General features: G+C 52.4%; 1 protein-coding gene across 2 annotated transcripts in view; it reads left to right on the top strand.

Moving 5' to 3' along the window:
• PAQR5 (progestin and adipoQ receptor family member 5) overlaps positions 1–19785 on the top strand; it is an 85083-nt gene that overhangs the window by 12712 nt on the left and 52586 nt on the right. For both annotated transcript variants that reach the window (XR_003616590.2, XM_008139082.3), the window contains exon 2: positions 18309–18475. Coding sequence is in view for 1 of the 2 variants with exons in the window: in XM_008139082.3 (XP_008137304.1) it covers positions 18425–18475 (51 nt within the window). In the remaining variant the exon portion in view is untranslated. The remainder of the gene's footprint in view (positions 1–18308; positions 18476–19785) is intronic.

Here is a 19785-nt window from a genome sequence, read left to right as displayed (position 1 = left end):
TTCTCTCTCTCTCTCTCCCTCTCCCTTCCTCTCTGAAATCAATAAAAATGTATTTTAAAAAAGAAAACTTCCAGTGAGGGCTGTTGCCTCCTGAAGGACCCCTCTGTTGCCCCCAGGGCAGGAAACCAGAGTTTCTCCAGATCAGGACTCAATATTGCTTCTCCCAGGGAGCCCTGCCTGTGAAAGGTGGAGGGGGCAGCAGCAGCGTGAGAAGGCCGCTAAGACATGAGGGCATTTATTTCTTGAACTAGAGGCCCAATGCACGAAGATTCGTGCAAGAATGGGCCTTCCTTCCCCTGGCTGCCGGCACCGCCCTCGCTCTGGCCCGGAGCCGCCTTTCCGCCTTCCCACACTGCCCAGAGGCCTGAAGTGGGGGGAGGGGGCGGTGCATCCCGCCCCACCCTGGCTGCTCTGCACCTGTGTATGCAAATGATCCCACAAGCTTTGTTGGGTTAATTTGCATACTCACTCCTGATTGGCTGGTGGGCATCTCAAAGGTACGGTCAGTTTGCATCTTACTCTTTTATTAGTGTAGATATTTTTTAACACATCCTCTCTAGAACCTGACCAATGGTTTTAAAAAATATAAGCGATAAAAAAAGGAAATTGTGAGAAGGAGGATGAAACATTTGGTTTAATCATGAGGCTGAGAGAGGAGGCAGGAGGAAGAGAAAGTGGCTGACTCCGCTGCCTCCTCCCTCCCTCTTCCCTCCTTCGTAGTCTAGTTTGGCTTAATCCTCACCATCCTCTTAGGGACCGTTCCTCCAAGTCCCACAGGTGCCCAGCTAATGGAATGCTGCTTTTCAAGACTGGAGGCTTCAGGACTTACCCTGGGCCCAGCTTGCTGTGTGACCCTGAGCAAGCCACCCCACGTCTCTGGGCCTGGGTTTCACACTTGGCTTCTCTTCTGGAAGCATCAGTTTTGTCTTTTAGGTGCCTTTTAGGCTCCTCCTAACAATCAAATCTTTGCTCCTCATCCTCAAGATGTCCTTCAGGGCCTGAAAAGAGCAGCAGAGGAGTCTGAGGAAGTCGGTTCCAGTGGTTCAGCACCCGCAGGCCTGGGCGGGGAAGGGATACAGCCTCTGGCCACCGCCCAGCCGGCCTGGGTGTGCGGTGAACACCCCTCATTGTCTGAAAGCCTCAGATTTGACTTTCAAAGGGAAGCGTCCCTCCTGATAAAGTGGGTCTTGTTCCATTAAAGACAGCTTTGTTTGGGCTCCCGCTTTTAGTCCCAGTGTCCAACTGAAGTGAGGAGGTCTCTGGGGTGTTAAATGATTCCTGCTCCGGATGCCCAGCCATGCCTTCAGCATTGTTTATTGAGAGCCCGTGGGTGCTGGGAAGGTATTGCCATCTCCATTGTCTCATGCTAGTATAGGGAAACTGAGGCACGGGAAGGTCAGCTTACGCCCTCGCTTGGACTGCTCAGTCAGACTTGAACCAGGTCTTTGGGCTCCTGCCCAGTGTTCTCCTCCCACAAACTGCTTATGATGCGGCCAACACAGCTGGGCTCTGCCCTCACTCCACGCCTCCTACTCTGATTTACCTCCCGACAGACTGCCAACTGCCACCAATTATTGTGGAAATGAATTCACTTGCTCAGGTAGGAAGATCGGGACCTCTGTGTGAAAAATGAGAGAGAGAAATTTCCTCTAATCCTTTCAGCGAATCACCATGGCATCTGCCTTCTCCCCAAAGTACCAGTAGGTTCCTAAGGCCCTTCCTTGTTTAAGGCCCAAAGAAGTGAATGAGTGATGGTGACATTTCCAGCCTCAGGATGTGGGAGGGGCCCTTGATTCATACTGCTGAGGTGACCACTTTTTCACCTCCTTCTACAGATGCCAAGCCCAGTATGACATTCCTGGGCCAAGAAATACAGAGACCCACCCAGCGGTGTGGTTCAGTGGATTGAACGTCACCCTGTGCTGGTTCAACATCACTAAGAGGTCTCTGGTTCAATTCTGGTCAGGGCACATGCCCGAGTTGCGGGCTGGATCCCCAGTAGGGGGCATGCAGGAGGCAGCAGATCTATGTTTCTCTCTCATTGATGTTTCTAGCTCTCTCCCTCTCCCTTCCTCTCTCTCTAAAGTCAGTAAAGACTTTAAAAAAGAAAAGAAAGAAAGAAATACAGAGATCCATCTTCAAGCGTGCTTCCTACTTCACGGCGCTCTGTGGTCCACTGCAGGGACGTGTGTTCGGGAGAGGCGTTTTAAGCATGGAAGTGAATTTTTCTTTCACTCTCACTTTTCATATAGAGGCCTGGCTTTCCCTCCCTGGGCAAAGTGAATTATTTTCCACAATAACCAGTGGCTGTTGGAGCTTTGGGGGGGCACGAAGGGATGACCAGGACAGCTTCGGCCAGAATCCCCACCCCCACCCAAGCTGCTGCCTCTGGGGCCAGCCCTCCAGGGGCCTGGGTGAGCTCCGGGCAGGGGCGCAGGCCGGCCTGGAGCCTGAGGGGCGGGCGGTCTGGCAGTGGAGGCACATGGGAGGCAGGCAGGGGTTACCGTGGCCACCTTCCCAAGTGCTGGCTGCATGTTTTTGGAGGCTGGTTCCGAAGGACCCATTATTCCATTCTCCGTGGGTTTTGAATAATGCATTTGCCTCAGCCCTTTTGAAAGGCCTGTGCTTAATAATGCTGGAGTAACGACCTTGTGTCACATTGCAGCCACTGGGGCTCTTAATCCACCGCTGCATTCAGATGTGAAATGTGTTCCTTGTGCCATGAGGTTAGCAGGAACAATACCAACCTAGGGAGGAGGAAGGAGAACCAGTTTCGGTCTACCTTGCAGCCTGTGGCAGGTTTGAGGGGGGTCCTCGCCTTAACAACATCGTAAGGGCAGGAGCCCTTTGGAACACCTGCCGTGCCCCCAGCCCTCACCCATGGGCTCTTGTTAATGCCAGAAACAGACCCAAGAGGTAGTCACACTGGGGATTATAAACATGCTCACCCAGAGGCACATTGTGAAAATCCAGTGGAGTGTAAAATGCCCTTACAGGGCTTGGCACAGACTGAGGCTCCACAGGAGATTTCAGATCAACACCATCAACCCCATGTTACAGCGGAGGAAAGCGAGGCCTGGAGAGACCTCAGGGCTCAAACCCGGGGCGCCCTGACTCCAGGGCCCAGACCCACGCCTCACCCACGGCAGTCGTTGTCTGGGAGCGAGGCTCCCGCCTGTCTGAGCTCCTTATTGGCTGTGGGGCCATTTTCCACTCACACCTGTTCCCACCTGGGCCCTATGTCCTCTGACCCCCAATGTCCTCTAATCTAAAGGTTTGGGCACATGCGGGTCCCCTGCCTGGTCCACGTGACCTGCTTCCTCTGCTAGTTTGAACCACCCTGGCTGCCCTGACCGCTTCCCCCTTACCTACGGGGTGTGTTTTTGGGTAATAATTGTGTGAAATGGCTCACTCAACAGTTTGATCAGTTAACAACACGCGCGCGCGCGCGCGCGCGCACACACTCACACACACACACACACACACACACACACACCTGTCCCGCTGGCCGGGTCCTGCCTGTGAAGCTCAGGGTTAATGATTGCCAAGGAGAGCTGGTCAGGAGGGAGGTTGCTCTGAGCACCCTGGCCTGGGGGAGAGACGCACCAGGGGGCACCGTGTCCTGGCCGGCTCCCCGTGCCCCTCCCCTGCTGGCTCCCATCTCTGGTCTCTCTGAGTTCAGCACCAGTAGGCCTCCCTCTCACCCTCTGCTAGCTGCTTCCCTTCTCTGGGCCTTTGCTCTAAAATTCCTCTCCCTGGGGGCACCATTCCCTCTCCTCTGCCAAAGCAAGCCCTCCCCGCCTTTTGGGATCCACCCCGAGCGCTGCCTCCTCCAGAAGCCTTCCCTGACTGCCCCAACATCCTTGCTCTTCGTCCCTTCTCTGAACTCCTCCACGCCATGGGGCAATGTGTTGAGCACTCCCCAGCATGTCGGGCGCTGGGCTTGGTCCCTGGGCCCACCCTGAGCAGGGTGCCAGCCTGTAGCCCAGGAGGGACAGGCGTGCTCCAGGGCACCTGGGCAGCCTGAGGTGAGGCAGGGGTGCAGAGGAGTTCCCCGTGGCCTGGAGGCTGATGGGAGTGAGGCGCACTGGAGCCTGATGAGGGGCCTTGGGGGGACACTGAAGGGTGAGTGGGATTTTCCAGGCAGACAAGGAATGAGGGTCCGGGCATCTCGAAGCAGAGGGAGCAGCGTGTGCAAGGGCAGGATTCGGGGTCACACAAGGACCCAGCTGTGGTGTGTGGGGTGTGAGGCACCTGTGAAACACCCAGGTGTGGCCTCTCCGAGAAGTCTGTCTCCTTCCTGTCCGCTGATCGCTCGCAGTTTTATTACTGTGTCTGTCTCCTCAGCGGGAAGGCATTCCCCTTGAGGGCAGCCATGGTTTCTTACACGCTCACCAGGGACCTGGGCATGGAGCCTAGGAGGTGTGGGACTGCATCTAAAACTCTCCTCCTTCAGTGCCCCTCCTACACTCCCTCCTGCCCACCCTGCACCTGCACCTGCACCTGCTCTCACCGCCCTGCTGGCTCAGGCCCCAGCTCCGTACTTCCATGACTTCGGGCCCCGAGTGCCTTCTCCTGAGTGAATTCTAGGCCACGTGAAGGTGCACAGTCACAGATGCTCAGGACGGCTGTCCCCATGGGCAGCGCCATTAGAGCTCGCTAACCAGGCTGCCCGCTGGGGATTCTGACTCAGAAAGCTAGAGATGGGCTCACTGGTGAGTTCTGTGTTTGCGCTGTTGGGTTTGGGACTTATTGCTAGAGAGCTTTTCCAGGCCCCTGTCCCTCCCCCTAGTTTCATCCCCCTCCCAAGCGTCAGCACCCGGACTCCACTGGCATTTTCTGGGTGGGGATCTCAGTGCCCACGGAGCGGCCCTTCCTCAGTGGGAGACAGGGCCTCTGTGGCTTGAGCTGAAGCCTACCTCCCCAGAGCTCCCATCTGGGGGTCCTGGTTCTTCCTCAGAGACTGCCTGGCCTCCTCCAGGTTTCCACACCTGCTTCTCCAGGATATGGGAAGGTGTCTGGTACCCCATCCTCACTGGGTCTCCCTTTTTTTCCTCCTCCTGTGGTGTGTGCTCTCCCAGGCTGACAGCTTTATCTCAGATGTTAAGTCTTGATCAGGTTAGAAGCTTGGGAGGGGGTGGAGATAAGATCGTGCCTACTCTCAGCAGCCTGACATCTCCCTGTTGGGGGAGGGGAACCCCAACACTAGGGGCCTGCCTTCACCTTCCACCAACCTGGCAGGGCTTCCCCCTGTTCCAGCCTGGGGGGAGGGACCTGCTTACTGTGCCCGCCCTGGCGGCCCACGAGCCATAGCATAGGCTCCCCGGTCCTCACTGTGCGAGGCTCGGTGGCTGATCGGCTCTGAGTAGGTCTGCTCTCACCATGGCCTAGACTCCCAGGGGTCTCAACACTGGCTGTGACCTTGGGAGAAGGTAACTCGCCTGGGCTGTAGTGGGCCTGGGGAAACAGTATGTTTTCAAGTCCCAGGTGGTACGTCAGCGTTAAGGACGCTAGGCTAGTTGCCCGGCGCCCTCCTGTCCAGCCCTGACAATTGGTAGGAATAGTTATACTGGAGTAAATTAACCTGTATACCACATAGCACTAGAGTAAATCCTTGTAATTTACAGAAAGGCATTTAATTCAACATTTGAGCTAGTAAAACCAAATATTTCATAATTTTTAAATACAAAAATGTATAACGGTTTAGAATAGCAAGTAAATGTGAATTTATAAAAATAGACATTATAATCCTGGTCTATATTAGCAGGTAAACAAAAAGGAAGTATTCAAAACATTAAAATCTACATGCTTCAGAAACACAAATTTAGTCATGAAAAATTGAAGATGAAATATTATTTGATCCTTTTTAAGGCAGAATCTTAAATTCAAAGGACTTTGGCAGTATCATATGTCACAAGTATGTTTTCTCCTATAAATTTCCTAGAAATTTTCCTGACTCTACCCTAGCTGGGGAATGGTGAGAAGATATATTTGTCAGATATCTTTGAATATTTTCCGCTGACAAGGCCTCTTGGCTTTTTTTTTTTCTCCTCGGGTACTGCTGTCTTTTATCAGGAGCCATAGTTTTTGTTTCTAAAGCATTTCCCATTTGTCCTTAAGTTCCTTAGTTTTATCTTGTTCAGACGAGGGTTCTTATGTCAGTTTCAAAACTGTCATGTTGATATTTCATATGTTAGGGAAGTGGGAACACAGTGATAATTATTCCTACAACATACTTTTACTTTATCTTCGGCCATGCAGTGTCTGAGAAGAAGGCAAGACACAGTTCACATTCCAGGGGCATTTTTTGACACTGTGATTGTCTCCTTTTAACAACGTATTTAAAAAAATGGAGAGGTTGGTATAATGAACTTCCATGCCTGGCCTCCACAGTCATCAGCTCATGGCCAGGCTTTCTCACATCCACCCTTACCCATCACCCCTGCTCCCAGCAGATTCTGTGGAAGCAGATCACCATAGAAGACCTCAGATCATTTTCATTTGTAACTAACTACCTCAGTACATATCTCAATGAAAGGGCCCTTTAAAAACATAACCATAGTCCTATTATTGCACTTTAAGAACTGACCATTTCTCATGGCCATGAAATATCCAATGGTCAGGTTTCCCCAATTGCCTCTTCTTTCCTTCCTTCCTTCCTTCCTTCCTTCCTTCCTTCCTTCCTTCCTTCCTTTCTTTTTTATTTAAGTATTTTTATTGATTTCAGAGAGAGGGAGAGAGAGAAAAACATCAAGGTGAGAGAGAAACATCGATTGGTTGCCTCCCGTATTCACCCCCACCAGGGATCAAACCCACAGTCCAGGCATATGCCCTGACCAGGAACCGAACCAGCACTCTATTGGTGCACGGGACGACTCTCCACCAACTGAGCCACACCAGCCAGGGCTCTCATACATTTTTTTAATAGTTGGTTTGAGATTTCAGATCTTAAAAATTCTGAAATAAATTTTTTGAACCAAGCATACTCCATTTGGGCACTGAAGTACAGGATTCATGAAAAAAGCATGCCAACTACTGGGTAGAATGTACTAGAGAAATTGCCAGACCCTGCCACCAGGGTTCAGATTGTGGTAGGCGGCGGAAATCCTTCAGCTGCTCAGCAAACGTACATTCGTTCAGCAGCAACACGGTGCCCAGTCCTGGGCTGAGCACCTCACACACAGCAGGGAATCAGAAAGACTCGGCCAGTCTTTTTTTTAAAATATATCTTATTGATTTTTTACAGAGAGAAGGGAGAGGGATAGAGAGTTAGAAACATCAATGAGAGAGAAACATCGATCAGCTGCCTCCTGTACACCCCCTACTGGGGATGTGCCCGCAACCAAGGTACATGCCCTTGACCGAAATCGAACCTGGGACTCTTCAGTCCTCAGGCCAATATTCTATCCACTGAGCCAAACCGGTTAGGGCAGACTCGGCCAGTCTTGACCTGCGGGAGCCAGGACACTGGTATGTCACTGTGAAGTTTGCAGATGGGATGATGTAGACCCTTTCAAGTGATACTGGAATTTAGACTTGGATGAGTAGAATTTTGTCAAGAAGAGAAAGTGGAGGAAGGAGGTCTCACCTGAGTAAACAGCAAGTACAGAAAGCATAGAGGTGTGAAGCCATCATGTTAAAGGGCAGAGACCATTGATGGTGTGTGCAGCATATGGCAAGGCTGGTGGGAGGCGGGGCTTGGGTGGGCTGTGGAAAGGTGGAGGATATGCTAAGGAGCCAGGTCTTCAGGGACCTTCCAGCGGGGACCCAACGATTTTGTTGTAGGAGCATAAAGTGTGGGCCATGAGTCAGGAGAGCAGGGCCTTGCAGGAACTCAGAGGAGTTCCGATTTCCAAGCCCTTCCTGGAGCCCCATAGCTATGAGGCTAGGAGTCCCGTGGGAGCAGGCCTCTCTCTGCCCCATTTCCCTGTATCTCCAAGGCTGGCACGGTGCCTGGCACACAGGAAGTGCTCAGTGTGTGACTACTGACTGATGACCTAGGGCTCCCAGTGCAGGGCACTCCTGCCCACCTCTGCCTTCACCATGGTGATGACAGAGGAGTCCCCTTAGGCCTCTGACTTGGGAAAGGTGGTTGTTTTTCCAAAGTACATGAGCTATCTGGCTTTAGGACCTGGGTCCCAGTCACCCTGATGGAGGACTGCCAGGCCATTGTTGCCCCTGGCAGGTCCCAGGCAGACAAGCTTCTCAGGTAGGTGTGTGTAGACATGCCACTGTTGGCAATGGATTTGCAAATATTTGCAGTACAAACGTGCCATGGTTTGGCTCACGTAGCTAATTTCTTTAAGACCGGCCAAGGGTTAGAGGACTCACTCATTTATTTCCTTTTAGTGGTATTGTTGCTTTGCTAATCCTCCTATATAATAAAAGTGTAGTATGCAAATTGTCCCCTCAACCAGGAGTTGCCTGGGAGTTTGACCAGGGAGTGGGGCTGGCCGGGGAAGGGAGGGAGTACCCAGCCGGCAGCCGCTAGGGGACCCTACCAGTGCACGGTTTCGTGCACTGGGCCTCTAGTCTGTATATATATAAAAGCCTAACATGCAAAGTGTCCCCTCGGGAGTTCAATCACTCTCTATGACATGCGCTGACCACCAGGGGGTGGCATGGAACGAAGGAAGGTCCTGGCCAGCAGCCGGCAGCTGGCAGCTGCTAGTGACCCTACCTGTGCATGAATTTCGTGCACTGGGCAATAATAGCACACATGCTCATTTAGGCAAACTGTGTTTTAGAAAAGTGTAAAGAAGAAAGTAAAGCAAATCCCCAGAGCTGACCTCTACCTCATAGAGAGAACCACCGTGCACACTTTGACGAACATCCTTCCATACACTTTTCTGTCCATAAATACAAGCTGTTAAATGTAACTCAATGTTATATATAGGTGGTGTTACAAGATTTAGGTTGTTCCATAACCTGCTGGTTTCATTCAGCAACAAGTTGTGACACTGTTTCCTGTCAGGAACCACAGATCTGTAACATTTTTAATAGCCGCACAGTACAATTTTGCATGGGTGTACCATAACTTAACCAGCCAGCTCTCTCTTGCCAGAAGTTTGGATTGTTTCCAGTGTTTCTCTACAATGTGCTAAAGAATATCCTGCAGGCTTTTTAAAATGTGCACAAGTCGCCTAGTGGCAAATATCTAGAATAGCTGGGATAGCTGGAACAAAGAAAAGGTTCAGGTCACTCACCGAGTCCAAAAGCCAAGCTGGAAGGTCGCCATGGCAACCCCTTCTCGCAGCACGTGGAGCGCCCATTAGTCACAGCTCCAGCCTGGGAGGTGGGTCAGAGCCAGAGGGAAGCAGTCTGTTTTCATGCAGAATTACAAACCAAGGGCAGAGGGAGCATGAGGGAGCACTAATGCAGAATTCAGATGGTTTGGGGTGCAATGGTGATAATAGCCACCATGTATTGAGTGCTTGTTTTCTGATAGATCCCATGGTCTTTCATCCTCACAGGAGCCATTGATACTTTCATTATCCTCTTTTAACTGATAAGAATATTCAAGTTGAAGAGATTAGGTCCTCTGCCAGAGGTGTGCAGTAAATGATGAAGCCAGGATTTGAAATGGACTAATATCCACTCCTCAGAATTCTCCTTATCTGGCCTACGGTCACCATCCTCTCTCCCATCACCATCCCTGAGACACCCCCCTCCCCCCGCCCAAGTCCTAACTCACCAGCCCCCTAGGGACTCATTCCCACCACATTCAGATGGGGTGCACTAGTCTTCATCTGGCTCTTCTCCAGGACCACCCTGGCCGCCTGTGACTCCACACCCTCACCCACCCCAGTGCTGAACGTCGGACAGCTCCCAGAACTGTGTACTCTTTCGACCTCCTTCCCTTGACTCCTGCTGCACCCTCAGCTTAGAATGCCCTCTCTCCTCTGTGGCTGCTGTGCTCTGTTTATTTTCAAGACTCTGCCTAAACAGGCAGTCAGAGGGGTCCTAGATTGGAGAGGGTGCAGGCTGGGCTGAGAGACAACCTCCCCCCACCTGTGCGCGAATTTCGTGCACCGAGCCTCTAGTCTATATATATAAAAGCCTAAGCGACCGTTAGGACCAGAAGACTGGAAGACTGGCCGGTAGTTATGACGCACACTGACCACCAGGGGGCAGACGCTCAATGCAGGAGCTGCCCCTGGCGGTCAGTGCACTCCCACAGCCAACCTCCTGTGGCCAGCCAACCTCCCGCGGTCCCTCCCCCGGCCAGCCCTGATCAGCCCCAATTGCGAGCCAGGCCGAGGGACCCCACCTGTGCACAAATTCGTGCACCAGGCCTCTAGTACTAACTCCATTGTTTACACCAGGGTTCACTCTCTATAGTACATCGGATGGGCTTTGACCAATGATAATGTCATGTATCCCCCATGACAGTGTGATCCTGTTATTTTTAAAAGCACGCTAGAAGCCCAAAGTCTCTGCTTTCTGCACTTTCATCCCACTCTGCCCCTCCTTTTCCTTGTCTCGCCCACACTCTGTGTTCAGCTCTTCTCACCTCTCTGTGCTCCTTGGAGTTTCCCATCCCTGCACCTGGACAGTTTCTGGTCTGTCTCATCTCTCTACCCGGTGTGAGCTCCTGGAGGTGCTCAGAGAAATCTAAGAAGTCTGGAAGTCTGCGTGTCCTCGGTGCCTGGGACAGGGCTGGAGTGCTTTGGGACTCACTGTGCAAGGAGTGAATGCCCGCACGGCTGCTGGGTGCAGTCGACAACAGGGAGAGAGTCTGTGGCAAGAGACAGAGACCTGGGCAAATCGCACGTTTCATGGGCTGCAGGGAGGAGTGAGCGGGTGTCCCAGCAAGTACAGTTTAGGGAGGGGAGAGGGGAGGGCAAACACAGCTTTGGGTGGCAGGATGCTGGAATCCTCAGCAGGAGCGAGCGGAGGTCGCCCCATGGAATGCCCCCCTGTACCAGCTTTCCCTCCCCTCCTGCCCACACGGCAGCCTCCTGCCAGAAAGTGGGTGAGCAGGCAGCATGGGGAAACATTTGAGAACGAAAATGTCCCCGCCCCAAAAAAAAGATAAAAACTATTTCCCTTGTGGGGCTGCCACCACTCTCATGGCAACCCTGGGCTCCCTCCTGCCACCTCACACACACACACACACACACACACACACACACACACACACACACACACACTCACACACACACACACACACACTCCCCAACTTTGCCCCCAATTAGCCAGAAGAAGACACACGCCTCCCACTTGCTAAAGGAGCCCAAAGGGTGACTTGCTGTCCTATAGCATTGCTGTGCCTTTGTGCACGCTGTGCCCTCTGCAAACTGACAGACTTTTCTGATCTCTACGCTCACAACAAATGTCACCTTCTCTGTAAAGCTGTAGCCCGCCCCTGCTTCTTCCCCCGAAATCTGACCCCGTCCCCACCACATGCTTCCGTAGAATTTTGTTTTCGTCGCCCGCTAGCGTCCGACCTGCCCAGGCACTGGCAGGCATGGCTCTCTTTTTCTGCAGGAACTCCCCAAGGCTCAGCTGTGGTCACACCACTGCGTCCCCCGCTCTCCGGCAGTGCCTGGCACGTAGACTCCTATGTGAGGAATGGATGAAGGAATGGGCTGCCTTTGAGTAAAACAGTCAGTAAGTTTTTATTGTCTCTCCTTTCATATAAAAGCAGATCTAGCCCCGTCTTTAAGAAATCTAAATTGCAGGCACCGAAACAACCACACCTAGAAGAATCCGAGACTACGTAACGAAGGCCATAGCAGCTGCCATTTGCTGAGGTGCTGCGGGCGGCACTGTCAGAGAGCCTTATGAGGGAGGGAGGAGACCAGGCTGAGGCCGCTCAGCAGTGTGCTCCAGGGTTGTACGTGTGCGTAGAGAAGCCTGGGCTGGAACCCTGATCCGCCTGACCCAGAGCCTGTGATTGCCACCCTCTCGCGTGTCTGCGGTTGCTCAGGGGAAGGAGAGAGCAGGGAAGGGTCCTGGGAGGGCTGGGCCTGGAAGGCAGCCAGAGTGGACAGGGAGAAGGTGCTCACAGCGGGAGGACAGGCTGAAGCCTGGCGGGAGTGGGGAGATTCCCAGGAGTTTCAGGGAGGCGGTTGGGAGCGGTCCCCCCACTGGCTCACTCTGGGTGGCCCACAGTGGTAATGGTGCCGGCAGCGCCCCAACTCAGTAGCGGGCTGACAGTGCCTGCCGGGCCCCCCTGGCCTGCTTTCCCCGCTCAGCCCCCGGGGAGAGCAGGGTCTGCAGTGAGAACCACTCCCGTGGCCCATGGGTGGGGCCAGGCCGGTTGCTGGGGTGTGGGCACCCCTGTGAGAGGCAAGGCCAGCGCTGCCTGCAGATTAGAGTCTCTGGAGCACACCTGCTGAGGGGAGGGCATGCCTTCCAGACCGCGGGGCCTGTGTCCGGGCGCAGGAGCAGGTTTCTGCAAAGGAACGCTCTGCTCATTCACCGACCGGTGGACACGACGCAGAGAGTCCACCTGTTTCCCACCACCAGAGCCGGCCCGGTGACTCCTGGCCTGGAAAGGGGCTAAGGGTCCTCAACCTTTCCAGCTCACTGGACAACACTGAAAGCCAGGGCCCTGTCTCCCATGACACAAACATACATGTTTACTGGTATGTACTCACATGTGCCCACACATGCAGACACACGATTTTACCTATAATTTTATTAACCTCGGGTTACAAACCCCCATCCTAGGACTTGCTGCAGCGGAGTGTGTTGTGATTTATAGTAATAGTAGCAGCACCACAACTAGGAGGAGAGTAACACTACTGGTATTTACTTAGAATTTGGATAATAACTTTATGTCTGTTATTTCTTTTTAATTCCCCACAGCTCTGACTGGGTAGATATCAATAGCCTTATTTCACCGATGACAACAATGAGTCAGGGAGAGTCACTCAGCCCCGCCGAGGTCATAGCTAGGAGACGGCACAGGGGAGACCTGACCTTGGCTCCCCTGGGTCCCCAGCCCATGCGCCTCCCTCCTGTCGCACGTCATCAGAAGGCTTCTGAGGAGCTGGGGTCCCACCGTTAGAACCTTCTCCAAGCTCAGGTGGCCAGGTGCTTGCTACAACATTCCACGGACTGTTAGGAGGGGCTTCTTGTCCAGCCCTTGTTTTGTCTGGATAGCCGGAAGCATTGGTCCCCCAAACTCCACGGACACATCATGGTGTGTGTGACTCCAGAGGACATTTTTAAAAGCCATAGCTCCTTGCAATCAGTACAGTTGTTCTGCGGCATTCGCACATTTTCTCAAACTTTTTTTGAGTGTGACCTTCCATGAGAAATACCTTTTTTCCTAACCCAGTACACAAATATTGGCAAGAATAGCATAACAAACATACACTGAGTGGCCAGATTATTATGATCTCTGAACGCGTAATAATCTGGCCACTCAATGTATATCCTATATAATAAAAGGCTAATATGCAAATTGTCCCCTCAACCAGGAGTTCGACCAGCAGGCAGGCCGGCCAACCACCCATGTCCCCTCCCCCTGGCCAGGCTGACCGGACCCCACCCATGCACGAATTCATGCACCGGGCCTCTGAAATACACACACACACACACACACACACACACACACACACACACACTGAGTGGCCAGATTATTACGCGTTCAGAGATCATAATAATCTGGCCACTCAGTGTATATAACTTAACATACATAACCAACAGGAATGTCACAGAGCAATACTTACATTTACTCTAGGCAATACACTGATATTTTGTTCTATTATTTTTCATACTATCCTATTTTTAAGTGCTAGTCATGACCCACTAAATCGATTTTATGATCTACTGACAGGTTGTGACCTGCAGTTTGGAGAACACTGCATTACCGGACACGATGATCGTGGTTTTAATGAACAGGGAGCTGTTTGAAAGTCGTCTGTAATTTTGCCGAGGTGGGCATTTGACCCTGGCTGCAGTCAGGCTGGAGTTCAGATGCAAATCATGTGTCATCTAGGGCAAGCCCCCTCACTTTTTGATACCTCAGTTTTCCTGCCTGTAAAATATATAATTAATTTTCTCTGTGGAAATTAATAATAGCAAGTATTGGTTGGAAACTTACTTGATAGCAGGCCCTTTACATGGCTTCTCTCTCTTTGATCGTAACAGCAACCCTGTGAAGAAAGTACTGCTGCTGTGTCCATTTTACAGATGAGGACCCTGAGGCAGGCGGAGTTAGGTTCCTTGCCCAGGGTCGCAAAGGAAATGGCAAACCGGTCTTTGAACCCATGTGGCTTGAATCTAGTCCCCGGTCCTCACCTGCTCTGCCAGCTTCCTGAGATGGCATGGTGAGGGTGAACGAGATAGAGCAGGCGGCAGGGTGACCTCACGGGCTTGGTGCAGACTGGGTGAGGGTCTCCCCTATTCTCAAGGTGACTTGTGCTAGTTGGTTGGTGCATAGCTGTCTCATCTCTTTCTTTATCCGTTTCTTGGGAACAGGGACAGCCTTATCCATCTTTTTTCCTATGTAACAAAAACCAGAATGGTACGGAGGATAGCCGCTCCCCTCTATCCTGTGTGTCACAAACTCTACCATGTTTATGTCTGTTAAATTCTCACCTTTTCCTTCAAGCTGCAGCAGCCCACCGAGGGTAATCACTGCACCTCAGCCCTCCCCGCCCTCATCACATGGTAAAAACGCAGTGAACAGGGGCTGGATGAAGCAGGGGGTGAATCCTGTACCGCTTGCATGACCTCTCCCTTTTTTATTATCTTACTTTATTTTTTCAATGACAGTTGACATTCGGCCCGTTGGTTAGAGGGGCCTGTTCTCTGGTCTTCAGATGGTTCTCCGGGTGATGGGGCTATAACGTTGATGTGGTCACGGGGGGAGGCGAGCACAGCATGTGCCTGCTCTGCCCTCTGACCAGAAGCCCTGTTACCCTCCCTTTTGATGTTTCGTGTGGTCATCCTCCCTGGATAGTGTGCGCTGTGAGAGTAGGACCATCTCTTGTTTTCCCTGCCCGTGACATTGGGGAGACTCCGGGGAGAACCAGAGGACCAAGGTGGGCCGGTCTATAGAGACGCAGCGTGGGTTGGGTTATGCTGGTGCACCTGAGATGCCCCCAGCCCGGGGCCTCCACCTCGTGTCCTGCCACTGGTGAACCCGTGGTGCCGCCAGCTTGGCGACTGAGACCTGGAAGGCCACGCGAACCAAGGTGCGCAGTGTCCCTCTCACATCAGCGGTGCTTGTTTGCAAAGCGTTAACTTTCGTTTTTTAACCTGGGTAAAGTGTACCTGTGCTTTAAAAAATCATTCTCTTTGTTATTCTGTAATTTGGAAATATTACGTAACTTGTTTAATGTGGCAAAATATGTGCAACTTAACGTTTACCATTTTAACCATTTTTTAAGTGTACAGTTCAGTGAATATTCACATGGTGGTTGTACAACCATCGCTACTACCCATTTCCAGAACTTTCCATCATCCCCAACAGAAACTCTGTGCCCATTAAAAAACTTCCCAGTCCTCCCTCCTCCCAACTTCTATTCTACTTTTTGTCTCTGTGAATTTGCCTGTTCGAGGTACCTCACTAAGCGGAACCATACATTTGTCCTTTTGTGACGAGCTTATTTCACTTAACATAATGTGTTCAAGTTCCACCCACATTGTAGCATGCATCAGAACTTCTATTTTTCTTTTTTTTTGAAAGCGGGATAACATTCCATTGTACGACCACATTTTGTTTACTTGTTATTTAGTTTATCCTTCTGCTGATGGATCTGTGTGTTGTTTCCACCTTTTGACTATTGTAATACTTACATCAGTGTTGTTAAGATAGCACATTTATGACAATGAAACAAATACAACTGATTGTGCTACATAATTCCAGATGACACATAGAGCATAAAGAACTATAAGATGGCCGAAACCGGTTTGGCTCAGTGGATAGAGCGTCGGCCTGCGGACTCAAGGGTCCCGGGTTCGATTCCGGTCGGGGGCATGTACCTTGGTTGCGGGCACATCCCCAGTGGGGGGTGTGCAGGAGGCGGCTGATCGGTGTTTCTCTCTCATCGATGTTTCTAGCTCTCTATCCCTCTCTCTTCCTCTCTGTAAAAAATCAATAAAATATATTTAAAAAAAAAAGAACTATAAGATGTATAAGTATAAACAAACCACACACACAAAAACACCACACTTTAAGTTTACAGGAGGAACAGCATTGCTTAAATTAACAGAATTAAATACATGTTTTCTGAAGGCCCAGGATGAGCCAGGCACACACCTGAGTTTCCAGGCCTCCGGAGCGTCCTCTCTAACAGCAGGAAGGAGGCCCAGGCAGGTAGCTTTCCCTGCAGGCAGATGTGGCTCAGGCCGCCGCAGAGGCCCAGGCAGCGTCCTAGGGCTTCAGAGACAGGGACCGAACCCTCTGAGGGGCTCTAAGAGGTGGCAGCTTTGGGCCCAATGACAATGGGGTAGAAGGAAGCTTTGACGATGGTACATTCTGAGCTCTGCTCTTCCTTTGCTAAGCCAGCTTGTATTTTTCTGTTTCCTGGGCCTGTCCCGAGGACTTGAGTTTCTCTAGTTCACATTAGTCACAGTGGTTAAGCAGTCTTTTTTTTTTTTTTTTTTTAATTTCTTTATTGATTAAGGTGTCACATATTTGTCCTCATCCCCACATTCCCATCCCACACCCCTCCCCACGGATGCCCCAACCCCCTGTTGAACTTAACCGTTGGATAGGCTCATATGCATGCACACAAGTCCTTTGGTTGATCTCTCCCCCCTCCCCACAACCTCCCCTATCCTCCCTCTGAGGCCCGATAGTCCGATCGATGCCTCCTTGTTTCTGGTTCTGTTCTTGTTCCTCAGTCTATGTTGTTCATCATTTCCCCTAGATGAGCGAGATCATGTGTCACTAGAGATATACTTATAAGAACTGAATGTGAGACGAGCAATAATAGTTATGCTGACAGGCAGATGAATCAGTCTGTAGTGAGTTTCTTTCTGGACCAACAGTTCTTTAGAGACCCAATTTCAATGTCCACCAGTTCCTTATGTGTACATGTCAGCACTGACCCCTCAGCTCTGGATGGTGGACAAATGGTGGTAACGGAGGTCCGACTCCCTCTGGTTTGGTCTCAGCCGGACCCAGGGGCACGGCTTCACCCGGACTCAGGTGAACGTGGCCTCACCCAGACCCAGGGGCGCATGGCCTCTCCCAGACCCAGGGACACATGGCCTCACCCGGACCCGGGGGCGCGTGGCCTCTCCCAGACCCAGGGGCGCGTGGCCTCACCCAGAGCTAGGTGCGCGCGGCCTTACCCGGACCCGGGACCCAGCCTCACCCGGATCCAGGGACACATGGCCTCACCTGGACCCAGGGGCGCGTGGCCTCTCCCAGACCCAGGGGCGCGTGGCCTCACCCGGACCTAGGTGCGCGAGGCCTCACCCTGATCCAGGGACACATGGCCTCACCTGGACCCAGGGGCGCGTGGCCTCTCCCAGACCCAGGGGCGCGTGGCCTCACCCGGACCCAGGACCCAGCCTCACCCGGATCCAGGGACTAAGCAGTCTTTTTAAAAAAATATATGTTTTATTGATTTTTTTTACAGAGAGGAAGGGAGAGGGATAGAGCGTTAGAAACATCAATGAGAGAGAAACATCGATCAGCTGCTTCCTGCACACCCCCTACTGGGGATGTGCCCACAACCAAGGTACATGCCCTTGACCGGAATCGAACCTGGGACCTTTCAGTCCGCAGGCCAACACTCTATCCACTGAGCCAAACCGGTTAGGGCAAGCAGTCTTAATCCTACACGTAAACAACCTTGTTAGTCCGAGTTGCTCTGTCTCCAGCAAGTGCGATGGATTTTCCTGGTCTGGTTTTTTTGTGTTGGGGCAGACACGCTCTGGTTTGCCTTCCGGAAGAGCTGCTTCTCTTTGGGTGATTGGGAGCATGGCTCTCGGTCCTCTTCTGCCTGCTGGGTGGACGCAGCTGTGGGGTCACACCATCTGTCCAGGGGCAGCACGTGGTGCAGTGGGAAGTGAGCGGTCCGGGCCCTCCCCTAGTTGTGCAACCTTGGGGAAGTTATCCACCCCTCTGACCCGCATGTGCAATGGGAGGGGCTCGGGTGCCCTCGGCGGCCCTTTCCAGCTCTACAATTCAGTGATTGCCCGTGTTATGACTTCATACCTTCCCTCCAGTGCTCTTGGAGTGACTCTGCGGCCTGATAGTTGGGCTGTTGGTTTTAAGAAAGCCTGGTTATGTTGCCATCGTAAGCAAGGTCTGATCCATTAACAACCTGACAGCCTTGATCCAGCTGGAGTTGGGCTGAGACTGACTGGGTTTCTTCACGCTCCTCTTTCAGGGAAGCAGCCCGGGCACCCGCTGGCCAGAGGCTCCCCAGGCCATGTGAGCGCTTCGAGTGAGGCCTGGTGACAGAGAGCGGCGACCTCCCACTGGCCTTCCCCACCCGGCCTCAAGATGCTGAGCCTGAAGCTCCCCAGGCTGCTCAGCATAGACCAGATGCCCCAGGTAGGTGCCCTCCCTCACATGGCTGAGCTCCGGGTGGTGGCGAGGATGTGGCCTCTGCAACAGCAGATGGCTCTGTCTTCCGTCAGCTCTGTGCAGGCCCGCTCTCTCCAGAGCGTTCCTCCCAGACTCCTCGGGGAGGAGAGCTTCCCGTTCCTTCGCCTACCGCAAACCTGGACATGGAAATGCTCCCGAAACTGTTTATGACATAACCCTTCCCTGTGACATCTGTATTTTATCCTGAAGTGACGTCGTTGAGACTACAGATTCGAGTGGAGGAGGTGAAGCCAACATCATCTTGCTGGGTAGAGGGTTTTTTTAGATCTTCCCATGGGTGCTTGAACTCGGGCCAGAGGTGAAGACACCCCAGGACATGCTTTGCTGTTGTCCCCATCACTTACAGGAGGCCCAGGCTGGGCAGGAGTCAAGGTGATGAGAAGGGTGTTGGTGGGCCTTCGCCCTGCCCTGGTCCCCTTGCCGGGGAACTCAAGGGCAGTCATCCCAGAACACCGGGACTCCTGGCCGGATGCATTTCTAAGTAAGCCTTCGGTGAGGCCGGCCTTCTTGTGAGCTGTGCTCTGGCCAACGGGTGCAAGCCCTCCTTCCCTTGCACAGAAAACATCGTCTCATGATACCCTTGTTTCGGTGTCCAGTTTCCTTGCTCTTTGACTGGAGAAGTGTTAGCTCAGGGCGGGACTTCTCATCTGGAGGATGTCCCCGAGGGAGGGGAGAGCTCTGTGGCACGTGGTTGACCGCCAAGCTCGGACAGCACTCCACAGCAGCATGAATGGAAGGTTAAGAGGCGATACGCTGCCAGATGCTCGCCCTGATAGCGGGTGAAGCTGGGTGATTCCAGCAAGATGACACGGAGGGGGAATCGAAGACGATGCAGGGCTGTTTGGTGGGAAGACATGAGGGATGCAACAGGTAACAGACCAATTCAGAATGAAGCTGGGTTCCCTGGCTGTTGAGCAGAGCGCCTGCCTCGGGTCCCACAGGGCCATCAACTTGCCTTCCTGGTGCGAATGTTTAGGTGGTTGATTCTACCCACAGAGCACTAGTGGCTGTGATTAGTGGGGTCACAAGGTGACTCTTTGGCCCATTCACTCGTTAAGTTTTTATTGACTGCCTACTATGTACAAGGCATCACTCTGTGCAATAATCACATACCCATCCTGCCCTTGCACGAGCACCTCTGTTGCAGAGTGGGTTAGGGTGTGTCCCAAGAGAGGGACAGGTGGGGTCCGAGGAGGGATTGGGCACTGACAGCAGGTTAGAGGAAGGGATGAGGGGCGGCCCAGTGAAGGGCCGCC

This window comes from Eptesicus fuscus, chromosome 5 (genome assembly GCF_027574615.1).
Source record: "Eptesicus fuscus isolate TK198812 chromosome 5, DD_ASM_mEF_20220401, whole genome shotgun sequence".
Taxonomy (NCBI): Eukaryota; Metazoa; Chordata; class Mammalia; order Chiroptera; family Vespertilionidae; genus Eptesicus; species Eptesicus fuscus.
This window is presented reverse-complemented; position numbering and strand designations above follow the sequence as displayed.